At 33.4% G+C, this 20,674-nt stretch overlaps 1 protein-coding gene across 4 annotated transcripts in view; it reads left to right on the forward strand.

Annotated features, from left to right (window-relative positions):
* ITFG1 (integrin alpha FG-GAP repeat containing 1) overlaps positions 1-20,674 on the forward strand; it is a 294,898-nt gene that overhangs the window by 158,839 nt on the left and 115,385 nt on the right. For all 4 annotated transcript variants that reach the window (XM_074211415.1, XM_074211416.1, XM_074211417.1 and 1 more), the window contains one exon: positions 1,192-1,367. In XM_074211415.1, the coding sequence (XP_074067516.1) occupies positions 1,192-1,367 (176 nt within the window). The remainder of the gene's footprint in view (positions 1-1,191; positions 1,368-20,674) is intronic.

The following is a 20,674-nucleotide window of genomic DNA, read 5'->3' on the forward strand; positions in this document are numbered from 1 at the left end:
TTGATCATCAAGTTTTCCACCACCTTTAAGTTCTTTGTACCTAGGAAATTCACTATTTTTAAAAAATATTTTAATGAAAATCTGAAAGTTATAGAACTTATCTAAAACATTTGTCTTCTTTAAGTTGGGGACTTTTATGAAATGATCTGCCTTTCCCTGAATAACCTTAAGTTTTTTGAGGCACTCTCTGGACTAAGTCTTTTTTATAAGAGCCCTTTTTAACCTAATATGGCTTTGTGCCATGTAAATGAGTCACCTGCTTAAACAAAATAATCTGTTGGCATGTGGTCTCCTCCCATTTCAGTCCAGTCAGTGGACCTGCGTATGATATTATTTTCTGACATTTTTTAGCTTCTAATTATACACACAACTATATTTTAATTGGCATACTTTCCACTTTTTTATATATTTTTTTTCATTTTCAGATGTAATAAGTGGTAGTTAGGGTCACTCAGAAGAGAGAGGTTTTTCAAACCTTACCTCCCAATTAGCATTTCCTTTCTTTGATCCCCATTATAGTCAGTATTGAAAAGAAAATAGTGAAATAAATCTAGACCCTAATACTTTGGGTGATAGAGATCACTCTCCCATACAAAGCTCAATCTCTCATTTCCATTGAAGAAAATGCCAGTTCAACATGATGTTAGAAAAATTTCAGTGCTAGCTGATGCTGAAGTTGACAGCTAATGTTATCTTTGGAGAATAACAGGAACAAAAATAAAGTTGGAGAGGTACTTTCAGTCTGAGTTTACTTGAGGTGAGTGCCAAAATTGAATGCCCATTTGAAGCTGAATGCATATTTTGCTTTAATTTAAAAATGAATTTTGAGTCCCTTAAAATGTGAATCCTATTTCCACCCAGACCCAGATTGTTAGAAGGGCATTTTTGGTTAAAAGACTCTAAAAGCTCGACTAAGAGTAGGGCTGAATGAAATTCCAGAAGGAAGCTATACAGTTTTTTGAAAACATTACACATTTTTCCCAAAAGTAAACTATAACAGATTGCCTCATTCAGTGTTGTAAACAAAAGGACTTTAAGGGAACTAGGTTGTCTTGAAAACATAAGAATATGCATTAGAATGAACATATGAAATTTTTTTAAAAAAGGAACCATTTTAAAAAACTGAATAAATTTTCATAGTATTTTTATGAATAAATTTATAGACATTAACTTTATTTTTTTTTATTTCAGTGGATTCCAGTGATACAAGATTTCAGCTACAAGGGCACAGTGTGGGGCTTTGTGCCATTTAATCATGAACAGCTAACAGTTGATGAAATACCCATTCCAATTACTCTTCACATTGGAGACTACAACATGGATGGCTATCCAGATGCTCTTGCCATTCTAAGGAATACATCTGGAAGGTAATTTAAGTGAAAAGTACTTACAAATTCAAGTCTTACCTTCTGTCTTTTTGGGAACTGGACATTATCCAGTTATACCCCATTCATATAAACATGTAACACAAAGGACGTAATTCTCATTTCTTTCCACATTCCTTGAACTTTTCTTGAGTGATTAGCATTCCTATTTATTTTCATGGAGTCTTTTTGTGCAGAAGAGAAATGAGCATCTGATCCAAAGTAAAAAGCTTATTTTTCACTCCATAGACCTTGCCATTAAAATGCTCTTAATTTTTGTAAAGCATTGTGCCATTTACTCAATTGCATTTTTGCATCACTTCTTCCGTAATGGAACTGAAAATGAATGGAACTATTTTTAGAAAGGTTTATTATGATTGTTTTATATACTAGAATTTTCAGGTGGTCTTTATGGGGTTTTTTTAACTCAAAGGAATTTGTAGCATTATTATTGGTTCTGAAAGAAAATTAAGGTTCTATATCAGGCAGTCTAAAAGCATTTATTAAACATGTACCAAGTGCCCGCTATGCCATGGGGTGAGAATACAAAGATGAAAATGAAGCAACCCCTATAGAATTAATATTTTAAAATACAGTGGAAAAAATTGGGACAGTTATTGAAATTAACCACTTGCTAAAATATCAATGATATAATGTTTTTCCTGATCACAAAACCAAATTGTATTGATGTACACTTCTTTCTTCTCCTAGGCAACTTAATTTTCACTTGGATTATCCTCTTAAATATTTGATCATCACTGACCACAGAAACAGATGAAAATTTAGCTAAAATGTAACTTATCTAGCTATATGGTAATTCATCTTTCTTAATACTATCAAACACTTTGAAAGTATTTAATTCTTACCAATAATTATTTCAGTTACCAAAGAATTATGTGGATCTAGTTTTTTATAAAGAAGTGTCTTATTAGTGAAATTTCCTGAAATATTTGTAGCAAGGTTAAAAATCTTAATTAAACACTGCTACCAAATTTTTCTTAGAGTTCTTTGAAATTGTTCAATTATACTTTCAAGATAGTCTAAGCATAGTATCATCCTACCCTGGGCAATAAGGTATAATGATAATATAGTAATAGAGGTGTGTTCCTTTTTCTTTCATATGATACAAATCTGATTTTCTGAGAAAATGAAGGACATTTAGTATTCTAAGAATGTCAATGAACTTGTAGAAAGGAAAAAAAATTATCTTTTTTTTGTATTATTAGATGGATAGACAGGCAAATGAGGGAAAGCATGCATTAAGTGCTTGCTATTTGCCAGACTTTATTCAAAATTCTGAGGAGACAAGAAGCATTCCACAGAAGTCCCTGCACACAAGAAACTTACATTCTAATAGAGAAAAACAATGCAAAAAGGAAAGCAAATGTGGGATGTAGGGATGGGCAGCAGTATAATAAGCACAGTGGCATAGCTAGAGGTGTCAAAGAAGTACTGTGGAATCCTAAAATCGAGCATGAGAAAGCCAGAGATGGCTTAGTAAAATCCATTGTTGTTCCAGGGATAAAATCCAATTTTCTTGTTGATAGGGGGTAGAAGCTAAGGCTCAGTTGGAAAGAGCATAGCGGTAGATATTCAAGAAGTCTTGACAAAATAATGATTATTTTAAACTTCAATATTTTAAAATAGAAACAATTTTCAACAAAATACCATTAAACTTTATCCTGAGCTTTAACTCTTGTCAGAGGAGGAAAAAAAATTATATCTAGAATATACTTAGGCTTCTATCTACCAGTGCTAAGAAACATCAAAATACATTTAGTAACAATTGTTTATATAAATTTTTCCAATGCTCTCTCTTTTGAAGTTTGCAAGTTTTCTTAATACTTTAGCTTCAGTTTTTCTATATTTTATTGGAAATCATGACATTAATAACTGTCAGCTGAGAGTACTTTTTCATGCATAAAAGATAAAAAAGTAATATTGATTCTTCTCTTAATGTATGACTATTTTCCTTTAAATATAGATAAGAGTTACAGGTCATGACATTCCTTGTTTAATAGAACTACCAGATGATTGATAGTTCTTAACTTGAAAAGAGATGTGGGCCCCAAGAGAATATGGGTCTAGATATTCTTGGATAATGAAATGGCTGAAAAAAAAAAAAGACAAAATACATTATAATCCTTTCTGCCTAAATTTACTCTTATACAGATGGTATGAAAACACTTAAGATTTTACTAGATTGTACAACTTCTCTTCATATTTTTCTCCAACTTTTCTATCTGTTGGCCTAGACAGTAATATTTTATACTAACAGCATTTTTTAGTTTATAGGGTTACCTCTGAATCCTTGGAGATAAGTGGCAGATGTAAAATTCTTTCTGAGAAGGAGGGGGCTGTACCTGAAAAGGAAAAACTTGTCCTGAAGAATGATGATTTGAATACTCAGGTGACCCCAAGTGAGATTGTCTGTAAAGGTCTAGGAGAAAAATAAATGAGTATCTAATAATTAATGACTCCCTCCCAAAGGAACTTAGGCAACTCTTTGTCAACCTGATAACAATAGGAGAGAGAGGCATATACGCATTGGTTTTATGATGAAGAGCAGTCCAAGACTTGAAACAGATAGCTACTGTCTACTTAAGATTAGGAAGCTAGAGAGCACTGCTTAAGAACAAGGTTTTTGGAAAGCCAAATCAGACTTTTGTTGACAGTTTTCTGATCTCATTCCCCTTGCTTTTTCACAGGTCAGCCTCCTTGCCTTGAGCACAGACTCCTTTCTTAAATCCACCTATTGAAACCTTTCTTTTCCTTCAAAAAGTAGCTCAGGTACTATCAATACTAGTCTGATCCCCTCCTTACCCCCCAATCCCCTGCTTCCAACTGAAAGTGGTTTCTTCCAGCTCTAATATTTTTGGAGGACTTTCTCCCAATGGCACTTTTCCTGTGTCACATTTTACTTTATATTTTAGCATATCTGTGAACTCATTGGTGTGGATCTATGGATACCAGACCATCATACCATCATTTAAGCCTTTCATCTGTTATTCTCTCTGTGTAAACAATTCTTCTCCTCTTCTGATCACATCTTTTAAAAATTATGTCTTTTACATCATTTGTTTCGTAGGAGTCATCATTAGCAGCATGATTAGCCTAACAATTTCTGTTTAGCTCTACTTTGTTTTCTAAGTTATCAGTAGTTTTAATTCTTTAGAGATTATAACATCCCACAAATAACAACCATATAGTGTCTCCAGAAGACTACTGTTGTACGAATGACTCTCTTACCTTATATTATAGTCATGATGATGGAGTAGTATTCAAAATTGAAAATTTTGTGCTAGATTGTTTGAGGAAATACTTATTCCAAGCCAACAAAATCTCTTTCAGCCATTATCATTAGACTATCATATGACAACTAAGCCATAATTTTCTCTAAGCTTTCTTTTATGTTTAACTTACCTACATGAAGGAGGAATTTGCTTATGAAATTTCTTTTATTACAAAACTTCACATATACTGGGATCCATTTGTTGATTCTGTGTTAACCTTTGGGAAGTGACAGGAACATTACAGATAAAATGTCCTAGCCTACATGTTATATGCATACAAACTACTAAACAAATTTCTGTATACTTTCAACTTCATTATTATGAGGACTTTTGAGGATCAGTACAGTTGGATTTTAGTTTGTTTATCTTCCAACACATGACTTCATCTGTTCTATGACTCTCAAGGGCAATTGAATGTATAACACAAAGACAGCTGAGGTATGATTATTTAGAGATGAGGAAAGAGAACTCAGAGATACCTGTGCTCTTTACTAGTCATGTAGAAATCATAAGTTATGTTTTGAATAAAGTCAAAGTATTAATAAAAGACAGAAAAAAGATGAAGATAATAATTTTCTTGTTTATTTTTTATTATATTTTGATTCATTATTCTTTGAGAAAGTTACCCAAGTTACACTCCTCAAGAGATAGTACAAATTGCATATGCTTCATTCTACCTTTGTGAGAAGGAAGCAAATAACCAGATCTTTTTTAAGAAAGCAAGTTGCTAGAACATTGCTGTTCTCTATTTATAGCCATTCAATCCTATACTGCAGGGCTGTCCAACCTTACTTTTAAGTTTTTCTTGAAAAAATAGACAGTATATTTTGATTTGTCATTTTAGTGAGAGCTCTGCAGTAACTCAGTTTCATTAACTAAAGCATTTAGTGGGGCAACTAGGTGGTGCTGTGGATAGAGCATTGGCCCTGGAATCAGGAGGACCTGATTTCAGATTTGGCCTCAGACACTTAAATAATTGCCTAGCTGTGTGACCTTGGGCAAGTCAACCCCATTGCCTTAAATAAATTTTAAAAAAACTAAAGCATTTAGTAAATCTATCAGGGGCCACACTAAATCGCACTATGGACATGGGCCCACCAGCTGCATTTTGGATAGTCCTGCCATACTGTGTTTAGCTAAATTTACAGCATAGTATAATAACTACAATATTTCATTTACTCTGCTAAATAAAGTAGGAAAGAATGAAGCGTATTTTTTTAAATTTCCACTTAAATCACATTTGGAATTTAATGGACTAGCACTCAAAAGGTTAAAGTTTCATAGCTCTTCAGAATATTTATTCAGTGTGTTAGATTTCCAATGGATGTCTGATAGCCATGCTTCTTTTCTGTGTTTTAAAAATAATTGGCATTCCCTAAGTCACAAATTAGGCTTGATCAAAATAAATGTCTATTGATGGCCTACTTTTTTTCATTCAACTCCTATTGTTTTCATTTTTGTTTTAGAGTTGATTTCTAAAGTTTCATTTTCCTTTTGATTGTTTAATCTCATATCTCTCTTTGTTTATATCATTTAAAATATATTTTTCTCATGATCCCTTGAGTGAGAGAATGTAGCATATTTCTTAAGTTTCAGTGAGTGTGAAAAAGAGTTCCATCCTTTATTTTATTTTCCTGACATATAGTAGATCTTTATTCTTCTCTACCTCCCATGCTATATATTATTGTTTTCCTGTGAAAAAGAGTTTGGAATTTTCATCTGCCCAGATGTCAATAAGTAAATAAACTGTTTTGTGGGTTCCCTTGAAATCAATAAATCCTATGGTTTCTATATATTAGTAACATAAATCATATTTTAATGAATAATGACTTCAATTGTAAAAGCCATCTGCATTTGTACTTTATTAAAATCTACTGAGTGGATTCCAATTTTTAATATCTTTACTGAAGACAATCTTTTTTCTTTCAGTTGATACTAAAAATAGAATGTAATTTTTGCCAGCTATTTCTCCTGAAATGATATCACGCCCATCATTGAAGGTTGAACATTTTTCCATTTGTGGATACTTTCAAAATGTATTTTAAAATGCATTATTTATAGTGTAGAATACCTTTTGAGACATAAATTTTCTTCCATTATATACATTTATAATTTTTACAAATATCAATAAAAATATTTATTTAGTATAACTAAAGTGGCAAAATCAGAAATGACAAAATATCTATTTAAATTCTACTTTAAGCCAGAATTCCAATAAACATACTCTAAGAGACCTGTCTTTACAAAAAAGCTTTTACATATGACCATTGGACTAGCCTTCCACCTACCACAATCCCTAGCCCTCAATATCCTCTATCTACTTTCCAAATTAAGAAAGACACAATTTTAAAGGAAAAAATATTTTGGTAATCATAAGTCAGTCCATTCTACTGTCTAAATAATAGAATGATAGGGCTATAAGAGACCTCAGAAACCATGAAAAAGTTATTTTATATATTCCATAATTGAAATGAATTATAATTGAGGGATCATTCCATACATAAAAGATTGAGATACTCCCCTGTAAGGCCTTTATGGTTATTGATCTGAAATACTGGAGAGTTGTTTAAATACTGATAGGCGATTTGCAGTTATATGGCAATTTTTTTTCTTATAGGCTTCCCAAATAGTTGACTTTGCCTCCAAACATCCATCTTATATATGTATATAAGTCCTTTTCACTAGGAAGACTGAGTCAGTCTGTGGATATCTCAGTGCAAATCTATCCCCAAACCTAGAAATTCAATTACAAGCAAACATCTTATTGATAGTGGGTTAGTAGCAAAGAATAGCCTATCATTAATTATACCTAGAAAGGATATTCAATGATGTATGAGCTTATATGTTTTCTCCAGAACAATCATATTGAAAAATTTTATTACTTACAAACTATTGCTACCAAGATTAATACCAATTAACATTTTTTTATTAATGAGAATGTTGTAAGCCAGATTTTTGCATACTATTGTCTTTTGATAGTAAACTTTTTAGTTCATTAAAATGTTACAATTATCCTTTAAATTGTTTTCAAAGAGACATATCTTATCATGCATTCTTCTTAACTTGATGCTGCTCTCTGTATCAGGTTTGGTTGAAAAGGCCATTTCTTGGGTGTTCCAAGTACTTTAGTGGTTGGTAATCCCTAAAAATTTCAGTGTTAATATTTTTAAACTGATCAGATATGGATTTAAGGTACTACTTTAACAATTGGGTATTTCATCTTAAAAATGCCTTGCATTTCAAACTTATTGGCATTAAAATCATGTCTAAAAATTATCAGATATCTTAAGTATAATTACTCAGCTTCTTCTTATATGCCAGGAACTATGTCTAGAACTGAGGGGGGGGGGATACAAAGGAAAGCAAAAAACAGTCTCTGCCCTCAAAGAGCTTACCCATAAAGGAGAAGACAGTGTTTAAATAATTAGGTATGTGTTTGGTTTATGCAAAGAAAAAGAAAGGTCACCTTTGAAGGGAAAGCACCAGAAGGGAAGGCAGAGGGTGCTGAAAAGCCTCCCCTTTCAAGTTGAGTCTTGCAGGAAGTCAGGCAAACCTGGAGTCAGAAATAAAAGGGCCCAGCTTTCCAGACAATGGGGACGTTCCGTGCCAAAGCTCTTGAGATGGAATAATGTAGTCAAGGAGCAGCTGGTAGACCCCAGTGCAAGACTTGGAAGGTAAGAAGAGGTTGATTATGAAGTGCTTTAAATGCCAAACAGAACATTTTATAGTTGATTCTGGAGGGGTTACTGGAACTTATGGAGTAGAGAATAATATAACCCATACTTAAAAATCATTTTGGCAGCTTAGTAGGATATATTTTGGAGTGGGAAGAGACTTAGGGCAGAGGTGAAAGGTGATAAGACCTGAAATAAGATTGTGATTCTGTGATTAAAGAAAAGGGTAGGTATATGAGAAATGAATTGGATGAAGGCAAGTGAGAAGGCAAGGTTGTAAGCCTCAATGACTGGGAGGATTGTGGCATACTTGACATTAAAAAGGAATTTTAGGAAGAGCAGAGGATTTGGGAACAAAGATAGAGTTCTGTTTTGGATATTTTGAGTTTGAAATGCCTATAAAACATCCAGTTTAAGATGTGTAACAGAATTAATAAGATTTAATTGTACTTGGGGAAAAGACAATGACTGGAGATATACAGATTTATATCTGTGAATCATCTGCAAAGATGATTGCTTAGGTGTATAGTATTTTGGGAGAAGTGAAATTTTTCTCCTTGGAACCACAAGTAAACAGTGTAAATAAGACTATATACAACAGAAACTAGCCATATTTCACCTATAGCATAAGGAGATGTGAAAAAAACACGGGGGGGGGGTGATAAAATGTTCCCCTAGCAGAGTCTACAAAAACCTGTCAGCCCCTTCTTACCAAAGTGTTTTTAAATGCATAAAATGAAATTCAGAGAATTACAAAGTATATCAAATATGTGTGAATAAATATGTAATTTTTCTCATTTAATTTCACAGATAACCATAATTTGTCTGGGGGGCCATGAAACCCAGATTGATAACTTCTAGCCTAAAGAGTCCCCTTAGAAGTGGATCTTATAGGTGGACAGCTCTGTTATTAAGTCTATGTTACTGACAAAATATATGGAAGAAGAGTGAAAAACTCATTCATCCAGACATTTTCATTTGGGAGGGGCTAAATTACCTCTAAAAGGAATTTCTATCAGAATATTTCTGGATATTTGCTAAGCTCCTGTCTTCACTATTCTCTATGTCATGTGAGATCAAAAAGAAAGGTCATAAGTCGAACTTTCAAACATATGAATAGACACGGCATTTTAAAAAAATGTCCTATTTGTTAGTGATTAGCCATGTAATCAGTTTGAAATAATCTTCTGATCCTCATTCATTGAAATTTTCCTGATATCCCACACACACCCCTCTTATAAATAGTGTTTTTTAAATGCAAAATTTGGCTACATATAGATAAAAGAACTTGGAAAAATCTAGGCTTAGCAGTTTAAATCTTTTCTGTCAAATATAAGTGACTCAGTGAAATTACGGAGGAGTAAAAGGAGTAAATAGCTTTCTAAATTCTTTTGAGACAATATCAAAGAGAATAGATGCTAATGATCATGAAGAAGTACAAATTCTGAAAGCCTGAAAGATGCCATCATGAAGTATTCGTGATTAAGAATTGGAAGTAACTATGTCATCTTTGAAACATCTTTCAGAATCCATTAAGTTATTTCAATTTGGAACCTTTTTACTTTGTTGCTTGGTAAATTAAATGCTACACCAGATCAGTCCATCATTTGTTTGTTTTTAATGTATCAAGAGTTTGGGAAGAAATGACAATGTGCTTTTTGTGCTGCATCAGCCTCTCCTCCATCTTCCCTACCTCCCATTCTCACTTTTTATTTCTGATAAAAGGAAAGAGAAAAAGAACTAATTTGAAGAATTGGGCATCTTGAAGATCACATTAGTCCAATTCAGTCACACATTTTTCTTGTTTCCTTTGTCACTGTGGATCTAGTTTAAGTCATTTTAATTAGGTATTTTTTTGAGGTAACAGATTTTCAGGAAATACAGTCATTCTCTCTCTTTCTCATGGCAAATGAGTACATTTTAATTTTTATCTACCATCCTGAAGTACCAAATGTATTTAAGTACAAAGTGAAAAGAAACTTAAAAAAAAACAAAGCAAACAACAAAATGGACTTCTTTTTAGTACTTTAATCTAATAGTGATTACATATCCAATTATGAATTCAATTATGAGTTCAAGATTTGTATCAAGATTTGGCATCTACCAGCCTCCCAGTCAAGAAGAACTAGATCTTAGTCCTACCTCTGATACAATACTTCCTATGTGACTGAGCAAAACATTTAACTTAAATGTCCCAAGCACAAAACTGTACATTACAGAACAGTTGCTCAAGGGAATTTCCTAAAAGGGACTTAGTATACCTGTGGTGTAGACAACAAAAACAAGCCAAACATATAGGTAAAGTTTATATAAGAACAAAAATCCAGCTTTTTCTAGCACTAACTGAAAGCATTAATTTTACATGTCTTCACAAAATCTAATATACAATGAAAAATAAAAATCATGTAAATTGATTTTTTAAAATTCCTGAATTTATCTACATACTACAAGCTACAAACCAAAAGCATAAGATTCTGTCTGATTTTGAATCCATTTAAATAGGATATGTTAAATAAAATTTTAATGGCAATCTTTTCACCATTTATTCAGAATAGACTACAAATTGATTTGAAATTGCATTCTAATTTATAGTTCATAAATAAGATCCTTGGTGACTTGTATTCTCATCATTTGTTAAATATGTAGTAGACTTTAGTGAAGTGTGATAATAATTAGATAGCTCTGCCACCACAAGTAATTGGGGATTTTTTGGTTTATTTATTTATTTAGGGATGTTTTGGGGGTTTTTTTAAACAAAGACCAATGAAAAACCTATTAAAGAGCCAGTAAGTTATTTGTGTATCACTCTTTATATTAATATCTAATCTTAGAGTTTGTACATAAAGTAATCTCTGGCTTTCAGTGGACTTTTTTAATCAGACTTTGATTGATAAATTTCCGATTAAGCCAGGAGCACTAGTTATCACAATACTTTATCTACTAGACCCAACAGAACACTTTTTTTTGTCATACTTCATTATCCCAGGTTTTAATTGCTTATCTCAATTTGTGTGTTTGTACGTGTGTCTGTGTGTGTGTACTAGAAGTTAAAAAAATGGACTGAAGAACAGTCATTCAGAGAACTGAATTTAATGATTAGCTAGTAGATAATTTTTAAAGAGCTATTCCTTTTGAAAGCAAGAACTTTCAGGATGATAATTTGTTACATTATTGCTAAAAGGGGAATGTTAGAAAAATTAAAACTTGGGGTGGCTAGGTGGCGCAATGGATAGAGCACCAGCCCTGGAGTCAGGAGTACCTAAGTTCAAATTCGGCCTCAGACACTTAATTACCTAGCTGTGTGGCCCTTGGGTAAGCCACTTGACCCCATTGCCTTGCAAAAACCTAAAAAAAGAAAAAATTAGAAAAACTTAATTAGAAAAATTAAAACTTAAACTTCACCTGCCAGCCTGAAAACACCTGAATATTGTCACTTTAATCAATTAAAAGTTTGTAGGCATCATGAATAATGTTTTTCTAAAGTTACTATTGAATATATTAAATGTCTACATGAAATTTCAACATCTGTGAGTAGAAGAAACCTAATATAACTAAATATCATGAATCATTTTTCATTGTCATTTCTTTTAAGCAGCAAGGTGGCTGGCACAGTGCCTAGATTATTGAATTTGGAATCAGGAAAACCTGAGTTCAAATTCTACCTCAGTAGTTGGGTGACCCTAGACAAATCACTTACCTCTCATATTCAGTTTCCCTATCTGTAAAATGAAGATAATAATAACTTCTGCCTCACAAGGTGGTTGTAAGGATCAAATAATAGAAACAGTATGCTTTGGAAATAGTAAAGGACTATATATATATGCTACCTAGCAATTTTACCTAATTTTGTTTAATTCCTATAATTATTTTTATCTATAGTGCTGCTAAATGTTTTAACCTTCATACAAATAAAGGTTTTCCTAAAGTAACTTATTCTTTGAGTGGTACATAAAATGAAGTAAATATATTCACAAAAATGAGCAGTAGATTCTTCTAATATAAAATAAAAATTCTCACTATATAAATATATTTTTCATATATATATATGTGCATGTATATATAGATATATAGAGAGATATATAAATATATAGGCTTTTTAAGGCAATGGGGTTAAATGACTTGCCAAGGTCACACAGCTAGGCAATTATTGAGTGTCTGAGGCCTCATTTGAACTCAAGTACTCCTGATTCCAGGACCGGTGCTCTATCCACTCTGCCATCTAGCTCCCCCCTTATATAGACTTTGTTAATGGTTATACATATAAGGGAGGATGCTAATCTAATATAAAGCTCACTTCATGTTAACTGTGAGAATATATTTGTTCAAATCCTAGTTCTTCTACTTATCTGACATGTGACTGCTGTCAGCCTTTGTTCCCTCTTCTCTCCAGTCATGATTAGAGTAACAGCACTGCTGTGAAGTTCAAGTGATATAAAGCTCTTTTTAAAGATAAAATTGCTATCTAAAGATATATCATTACTATATGTACATTGAAAAATCATATTATAGTAGAAAGTTCTGAAAACTGATATGGATTCTTCTGGAATTCATAATTTCAGTAATGTAGGGTCTATTTGAAATATTAATTTGATGCTTTTGTGTCTCTTAACAACATTTACTCAATTCATTTTATCTTTATATTTCTGTTTTTCACCTTCAGAATAAAAAAAACCTTAGAGTTAGAAGGCACTCCAAAGGTCACCTCAACCAAATCATGCATGAACAGGATTGCCCTTTATAGCATTTCTGACAGGTAGTCATTCAGTCGCTGGTTAATGACCTGTAGTGAGACAGCACTCACTATCTCTTAAAGATCTCATTTCACTTGGCACAATTCTAATTGATGGAGTTTCTTTTTCTTTGCTTTCTTCCAAAATATTATTCTCTGCAGCTCCTTGATTCTATATCTCTATAGTTCTTAACTCTAGGACCAAGCAAAAGAAGTCTGAATCATTCTAATTATCATTTTCACATAAAATGTCTTACCTAGGCCTGGAAGATTGTTATTGTTTGCCTTCCTAAATCATCTCTTCTCCAAACTGAACATCCTTAATCCTTTCAACTAATTCTCCTTATCACATGGTCTCTGACACTCATCTTATCCTAGCACTATCTATATCCATCCATCTATCTATCTATCTATCTATCTATCTATCTATCTATCTATCTATCTATCTATCATCTGTCTGTCTATATGTATATTACATATATGCATGGGTGTATTTGCTTCAGCTTTTGTTCTTCTGAAAATGTCACATGTAGTTCTCAGAACTGAGCATAGTAAGCCAGATTTGATCAGACCCTAACAAAATAGCTTAGTCCTGAACACTTTGACTCTCAGTTCATCCTAAAACACCATTGCTGTACCATGTTGTCAAAGGAAATGAGTTGAATTTGTTGAACTCAATGAAACTACTACCTTTATGTCATACCCACTGCCTTTTCTTAATATTAGCAGACCATCCTTTTAAGAAGGCTTTATGGAGGTTTTCTATTAATAAAATACAATGTCGGGGCAGCTAGGTGGCACAGTGGATAAAGCACCGGCCCTGGAGTCAGGAGTACCTGGGTTCAAATCCAGTCTCAGACACTTAATGATTACCTAGCTGTGTGGCCTTGGGCAAGCCACTTAACCCCATTTGCCTTGCAAAAAAAAAAAAACTAAAAAAAAAAAATATATATATATATATATATATATATATATATATATATATATATATATATATATATATATATATATAATATGTGGCTGGCTTTCTGCTGTCACTCTCTTCCCTTTTTTGAAAAATGAGGATTTTGCCTTTTTTCTCATTCCATAACACTTCTCCTGTTTCCTACATTTTTTCAAAGGTCAGCAGTCACATCCAAAACTTCTTTCAGTACCATAGTAGTAGTTCATCTGGCCCTGGTGAACAAAATTCAGCTAGAACATCCAAATGTTCTTTCATTATCTTCTTACTTTGAGTAGGTGGTATCGAAGTTCATTTGTCCCCTTTTCTATGTGACCCCATTTAGAGTTTTCTTGGCAAAGATATTGGAATGGTTTGCCATTTTTCTTCTCCAGCTCATTTTATAGATGAGGAAACTGAGACAAACAGGTTTAAATGACTTGTCCACGGTCACACAGTTAGTATCTGAAGCCACCTAACTTCCCTCTTTTCTTGAGTACTAACATTCCAATCATTTTTTGTTCTGTCCTATCTAGAACAAGGACTTTCTCTTTGACAGAAAAGATAGAAACAAAATAAATTTTCTTAATAATGGTCATTTTCCCATGTTCTTCAAGCAGGGACCCTATTCGTTCTTTGGTTATCTGCATTTCACCATTATAATTTAAGAGTCTTACTAATATTCAACAATCTTATCTCATGGGCTTTAGTGTTACTTAACAGCATTCATAGAAGACACTACTTTATTTTTTTAATTCCCTACATTATTTCAACTAGTCAAACATTTATTTAGCCTCTACATACGCTAGGCACTGTACTAAGTAATGGGGGGGGGGGGGGTGTTACAAAAAAGAGGCAAGACAATCCATCCCTCCAAGGAGCTCACAATCTAATGGGAGAAGATAATGGGAGAAGATAATGAGTAAACAAATATTTATAAACAAGTTTCATATATACATATATATATATATATATATATATATATATATATATGATAAACAAGAAATAATTAAGAAAATCCTAGAATTAAAAAGATTTGGGAAATACCTCCTTTAGAAGACAGAATTTTAATTAGGACTTAAAGGAAGCCAGGGAAGGCAGTAGGGAGAGTATTCCATCAAGCGGGGATAGGTAGAGTAAATACTCTGCATCTTCTTTGTAGAACTTCCAAGAGATCAATGTCACTGTATAAAAGGGTATGTGTTAGGGAGTAAGGTGTATATATAAGATGAGAAAAATAGGAGGGGACCAGGTTGTAACAATTTGTTGAGTAGAGAGTGGCATGATTACTACAATATTTTAGTAAAATCACTTTGGTGGTTGAATGGAGGTTGGATTGAAAAGGGAAGAGACTTGAGGTAGGCATATCCACCAGAAGACTATTGAAAAAGCTCAAGCATAAGGTGGTTAGAGCCTGCCCCAGAGTGGTAGCAGTCAGCAGAGGAACAGGAATGTATTCAGTAGATACTGCAAGAATGCAATTGGCATGATCATGTTTGTAGGCAAAAGGAAAGCAACCAGTAGACATGGAAAGATTGAAAATTACTAATAATGGGTTTTTTTGTCCTTTATTTTCAAAGAAGTCCATGACATCAGGAAGGTGATACTATACAAGCACATGTATTAGATTTGAGTGAGGGGAGGTTCTGTGCTAAGTCACAGCCTCACTTTCTCCTCTAGAGCCATCTGGGTCCAGTGGCCAGATATGAATCAGGATAACTGAAGATGGCCCTGGATGTGAGGCAATCAAGGTTAAGTGACTTGCCTAAGGTCACAAACTTTTGGAAGAGTCAGGTTGGAATGGAATAACTTGAGCAGATAGAAAGAAACATTATTAAAGAGACTACTTAATTATGTGAGATAGGAGTAAAAGGAGGAGATAGTAACAGAAAACATCAGTGTGATAGGAAATGAAAAAGAGGTGGGAGAAGAGGTGAATGTCAGGTTGGATGTGGAATCTGGAGCTCAAGAGCATTATGACAAATGGTTGAGAAAGAGCCAGGAATACAAAGAACCAGTACTTATATTGTCTCCTTCTGTCTCCCCATCTCTTCTCTTATTTATTGTGAAAATGGAAGGTGAGAGGAAAGAGGGAGTAGGCATATCACTTTAATAAATAATGTGTGTGAAATTAAATTTCTTTCTATGTCCATAAAATCCTACTTGCTATTGTGTTTCAGTTTTTGTTATTTTTATTTGCTAACTTTCCAAAATAAGTATGTTTTTTCCTGGCATAGATGAATCAGAACTTGACCAGAAAACATAATTTAAGCGTTTTTTTTCCTTCCCTGATCTTTGATCCTTTCATAGATTTTTGTTTAAAAATCTTTGCATATTCTTCTGGGATTAAAAAAAAAGAGAGAGAGAGAGATAATGTATTCCTTAAACCACAGTTTTATGTTGACTATTATATGTTTATTTTAAATCTTAAAGCTATTTCAGAACAAAATCATTCTTATTCAAAAACAAATCCATCGAAATACAGAGATGTAGCTGCCTCACTAAGTTAAAAGTGCAGTTGGTTTGAAATTTCTAAAATCTATAAAAAGAAATGAAAGAGGATGTGAAACTGAGGTGATATAGTTCATAAGATGTTCAAGGGGAATGATAATGACTTTAAGAAATAAGCAGATTAAAATAAAAAATAAGCAGACACCAAAGCAAGTGATATTTGTAGTCAGCTTTAAATGTTCTAATATGCCTTTTCTACTAATTATGAGAGAAGCTGAAATGTGAAATTTAATTTTGCTCATTTATTGATGGCTAGTGAATTTAATCATATTAGTTCCTGACTAGATTTGACACATAATTAATTAGTGAGTCAAGTAGCACTTTCAAGCACCTCCCATGTGGTCCAGGCACTGTGATAAGCATCCAGGGAAAGTGCCCAGAGTCAAAGGATGGAGTATCTGGTGAGAGGATCAGCAAGGAGGCCACAGAGTACTTGAGTGGAATGTAAGAGGGGGCCAGATGATAAAGGCCTTTGAAAGCCAAATAGGATTTTATATTAGATCCTAGAACTGATAGGAAGGCACTGGAGTTTAATGATTAATAGGAATAGGGTAATGTGATCAGAACTATTCCTTAGGAAGATCACTTTGATAAACTGAATGATGGTCTAGAGCATAGAGAGAATTGAGGCAAGGAAACCAAAGAAACAACTAGTGCAATCTATGAATGAGAGCGTTTCAGGGTGATGGCACTAAGGAAAGAGAAGGAAGCATATGCAAGGTGTTACAGAGGTAAAATTGACAGAACTTGGTAACCAATGTGATTGGGGATTGAGTTGGCAAAGGGGGAAGGTAATAAGTGAGACTGAGAAATTCTGGATAGTACCTATGTTGTGAACTTGAGTTGGAGTGACATGGTAACCTTAATAATAGGGTAGTAAGGAAGAGGTGAGGATAGGATATGGGGGGAAGATGATGAGTTCATTTTTGACATATATACTTCAAAATGTCTCTAGGGGCATCTCAGAGATGTAAAAGGGCATTTGGAAATGTTGGAAGAGAGGTTAGGTTATAACAACCAAGCAGAAAAGTTAATATGTTATACTAAAGGGAGAAAGGAAGTCTGCCACTGGAGTGGTTACTAAGGAGTAACATAGACCTATGCCTTAATAAGATTATGTTGGCAGTTACATTGTGAATGGAGAGGAGAGGATAAAAGCTGTGTGAAGAGATATCAAAGGATAAAATCATAGATTTAGAGCTAAAAGGGACTTTAGAGGCCAATATAGCCAACCTCCCTCATTTTATAAAGGAACTGAGGCACAAAAGATTTAAGTGACTTGCCCAAGACAACTATTTAATTGTCTGAAGTGGAAGCCTAGTGTTCTATCTACTAAACCATTTTACCAAACTAGTGGCTATGTAAGTAGAATGAAGGGATAAGATATCTAATATGTTGTGGCACTCAAATCAATAAGACTTGACAACTGATCTGGATCATAAAGAAGAGTCAAAAGTGATTGAAATTATATAGCTGGGGTCTACTAGGTGGCACAGTGGATAGAGCACTGGCCCTGGAGTCAGGAGTGCCTGAGTTCAAATCCAGCCTCAGACACTTAATAATTACCTAGCTATGTGGCCTTGGGCAAGCCACTTAACCCCATTGCCTTGCAAAAATAAATGAATGAGGGGCGGCTAGGTGGCTTAGTGGATAAAGCACCGGCCTTGGAGTCAGGAGTACCTGGGTTCAAATCTGGGCTCAGACAATTAATAATTACCTAGCTGTGTGGCCTTGGGCAAGCCACTTAACCCTGTTTGCCTTGCAAAAACCTAAAAAAAAAAATGAATGAATGAATGAATGAATGAATAAAAGTAATAATAATTTAAAAAAAAGAGAAATTATGAAGCTGGATGACCAGAAAATGGTGGTGCCCTTAATAGAAACAGAGAAGTCACAAAGAGAAGAGGGTTTGGAGCAATCAAATAATCCTATATCAGGACATAGTAAAGAATGCAGAGACCCCCTAGTTCAATGCCCTCATTTTACAGATGAATAAACTAGAGCTTAGGGAAGGTTTTCAACTTGCTTAACATCACAAATGAATCCTGTGACTCAGGAGTTCTTATTTTTTTTCCTCTATGCCACAGTCTCATGAAAATTGATCTACTACATCTATTTTATTAATAAGGAAATTCTCTTCAATAATTTCAAGTAGCTGCAAGATATTTTAGTTATTTAAACATGTCAACATATAGTATATAATTTAATTGTTTCAGGCATAAACATACAATCTACTTTATAGAAGTTCATGGCTTTATCAATCAATAAACATTTATTAGTCATCTCTTATGTAATTCAATTCCTACTCTATAAATAATCCAGCCAAGAAAATGGAAGCTATTAAATTGCCAATATCCTTGGCACTTTCATTTTAACTACATTCATCCCTCAATTCTTTCAGGGATGTTTTCATGCCTATACCAGATATTCCTACTTGCACTTTCAGTCATTTTAGGAATGGAAGCCACTGTGGCTTTTTTGTGTCCTCCAGATACATGATACAGAAAGTAATTGGCAAACTTAATGCTCTTTCATAATACTTTAAGTTGAAATCAGCCAGGACTTAGCTGCTACTTGGTAAAATAGATAAATATAGCAACAATCACAGTCCTCTGAAAATTTAAAAGTAACACCCCTAGAAAATGTAAGGAACTCTTTACTGAATAAAAACTTTTGTTTCTTCTGTAACCTTAACATTTTTCTTACAATTCTCATTTCAGTGATTGATTACTATGATTAAGTGATTAGAACTTTTAAGAGAACCTTTAACTTACATTGTAGTTGAAGTCCAGAAAAATTTAGCCCTTAATTGCTGTGGTATATAACTTAATGGAATGAAAGGAAATATAAAGAAATTTGTCTGTTTCAGACCATGAAACCATATAATATTAACATCTGACACAGAGTAAGTATAAAACTAAAGATATGCTTATAACATCATTCCAACAAACTGGATAAAACTGAGTTTGAGAGAGAAAACTGTCATGTAGTATGTCAGTGGAGGACAGGACATTTAAATTTAGAGAAAATTATCTTAAGTTCCTTTTCCTAACAAGTGAATATGAAAGGATAATAAGGAATGTTTTAGTATTAAATCAGACTTTTGTTTAATTCAAGTCTCATCACATATTGATATCATTAAATTTAACTTTAAAGATCTAAGCATTCACTCTTGCTCCCAAGGACATTTTTGAACCCAAAAGCCTTTGAATTACAGATATGTTTTAGAGATGTGCTTTCATTAAAAATCTGCTTATTAAGAAACAGAGGAAAACACACTGAATTAAGGTTTGTCCCTTATCAGTCTATCAAGCTTCTCAATCTTTAAAACTTTCCTTGTCAATGCACTTCTTAGGATTTTTGAACCAGGACCCTTAGATAAGTATGGGATACTGAATGAAAGATTTTCTTGTTAATGTAGAAAAATACACAAATGCAGAAGAATAGATAAACATGCCCTTGTGGGACAACATATTGGAAAATTGCAGTAGCTGGTAGAAATTTGAGATGTGTTCTTGGGTTCATGTGTGTGTGTGTGTGTTCACAAGTCATGTGTATGTGTATTCCTAGACTTTTTTCTACTTCACCTCATGTTTCTCAGAGATAATATTGCTGATGAGTAAGCACAAGATTCCCATAATATTTCCTAATAAATAAATCATGCTAGAACAAATTCAAATTCAAGTCAGACAGAGTTGACTTATTTAATTCCTAACACAATGAATAAATTGGCTTTAAAATTGTTTTTTGTTCATCTGCTTAGGACCTTTCAATATGTAAAGTATAGCATACATTTTTGAAAAGCACTTTTCAACTTAATCCTTTAATAAATAAAAAAATTGTCACCAAACAGGTACAATGTTAATGACAACCAGCTAAACTCAGTAGAATTTTCTAATGTAGCAAAACATCCCAGAAAGTCTAGAAATAATTAGATCCAGTATATCCCCAAAGAAACAAAAACAAGATTGTTTTAAACACAAAGCAGGCCCACCAACATGAAAATAAAAATGCAATATGAATCACCTAGTGTTTTCAGTCTTCTATGATTGTTTTTTCCAAAACTGGTAGCTGCCATAACACCTATTAAAAAAAGAGCTAAAGAGACATAATAGAGAAAGGCTGGTGAGAATCCGAGGGAAGAGATAACACCTTCACTTAAA

Source organism: Macrotis lagotis, chromosome 1 (assembly GCF_037893015.1).
Source record: "Macrotis lagotis isolate mMagLag1 chromosome 1, bilby.v1.9.chrom.fasta, whole genome shotgun sequence".
Classification (NCBI taxonomy): domain Eukaryota; kingdom Metazoa; phylum Chordata; class Mammalia; order Peramelemorphia; family Peramelidae; genus Macrotis; species Macrotis lagotis.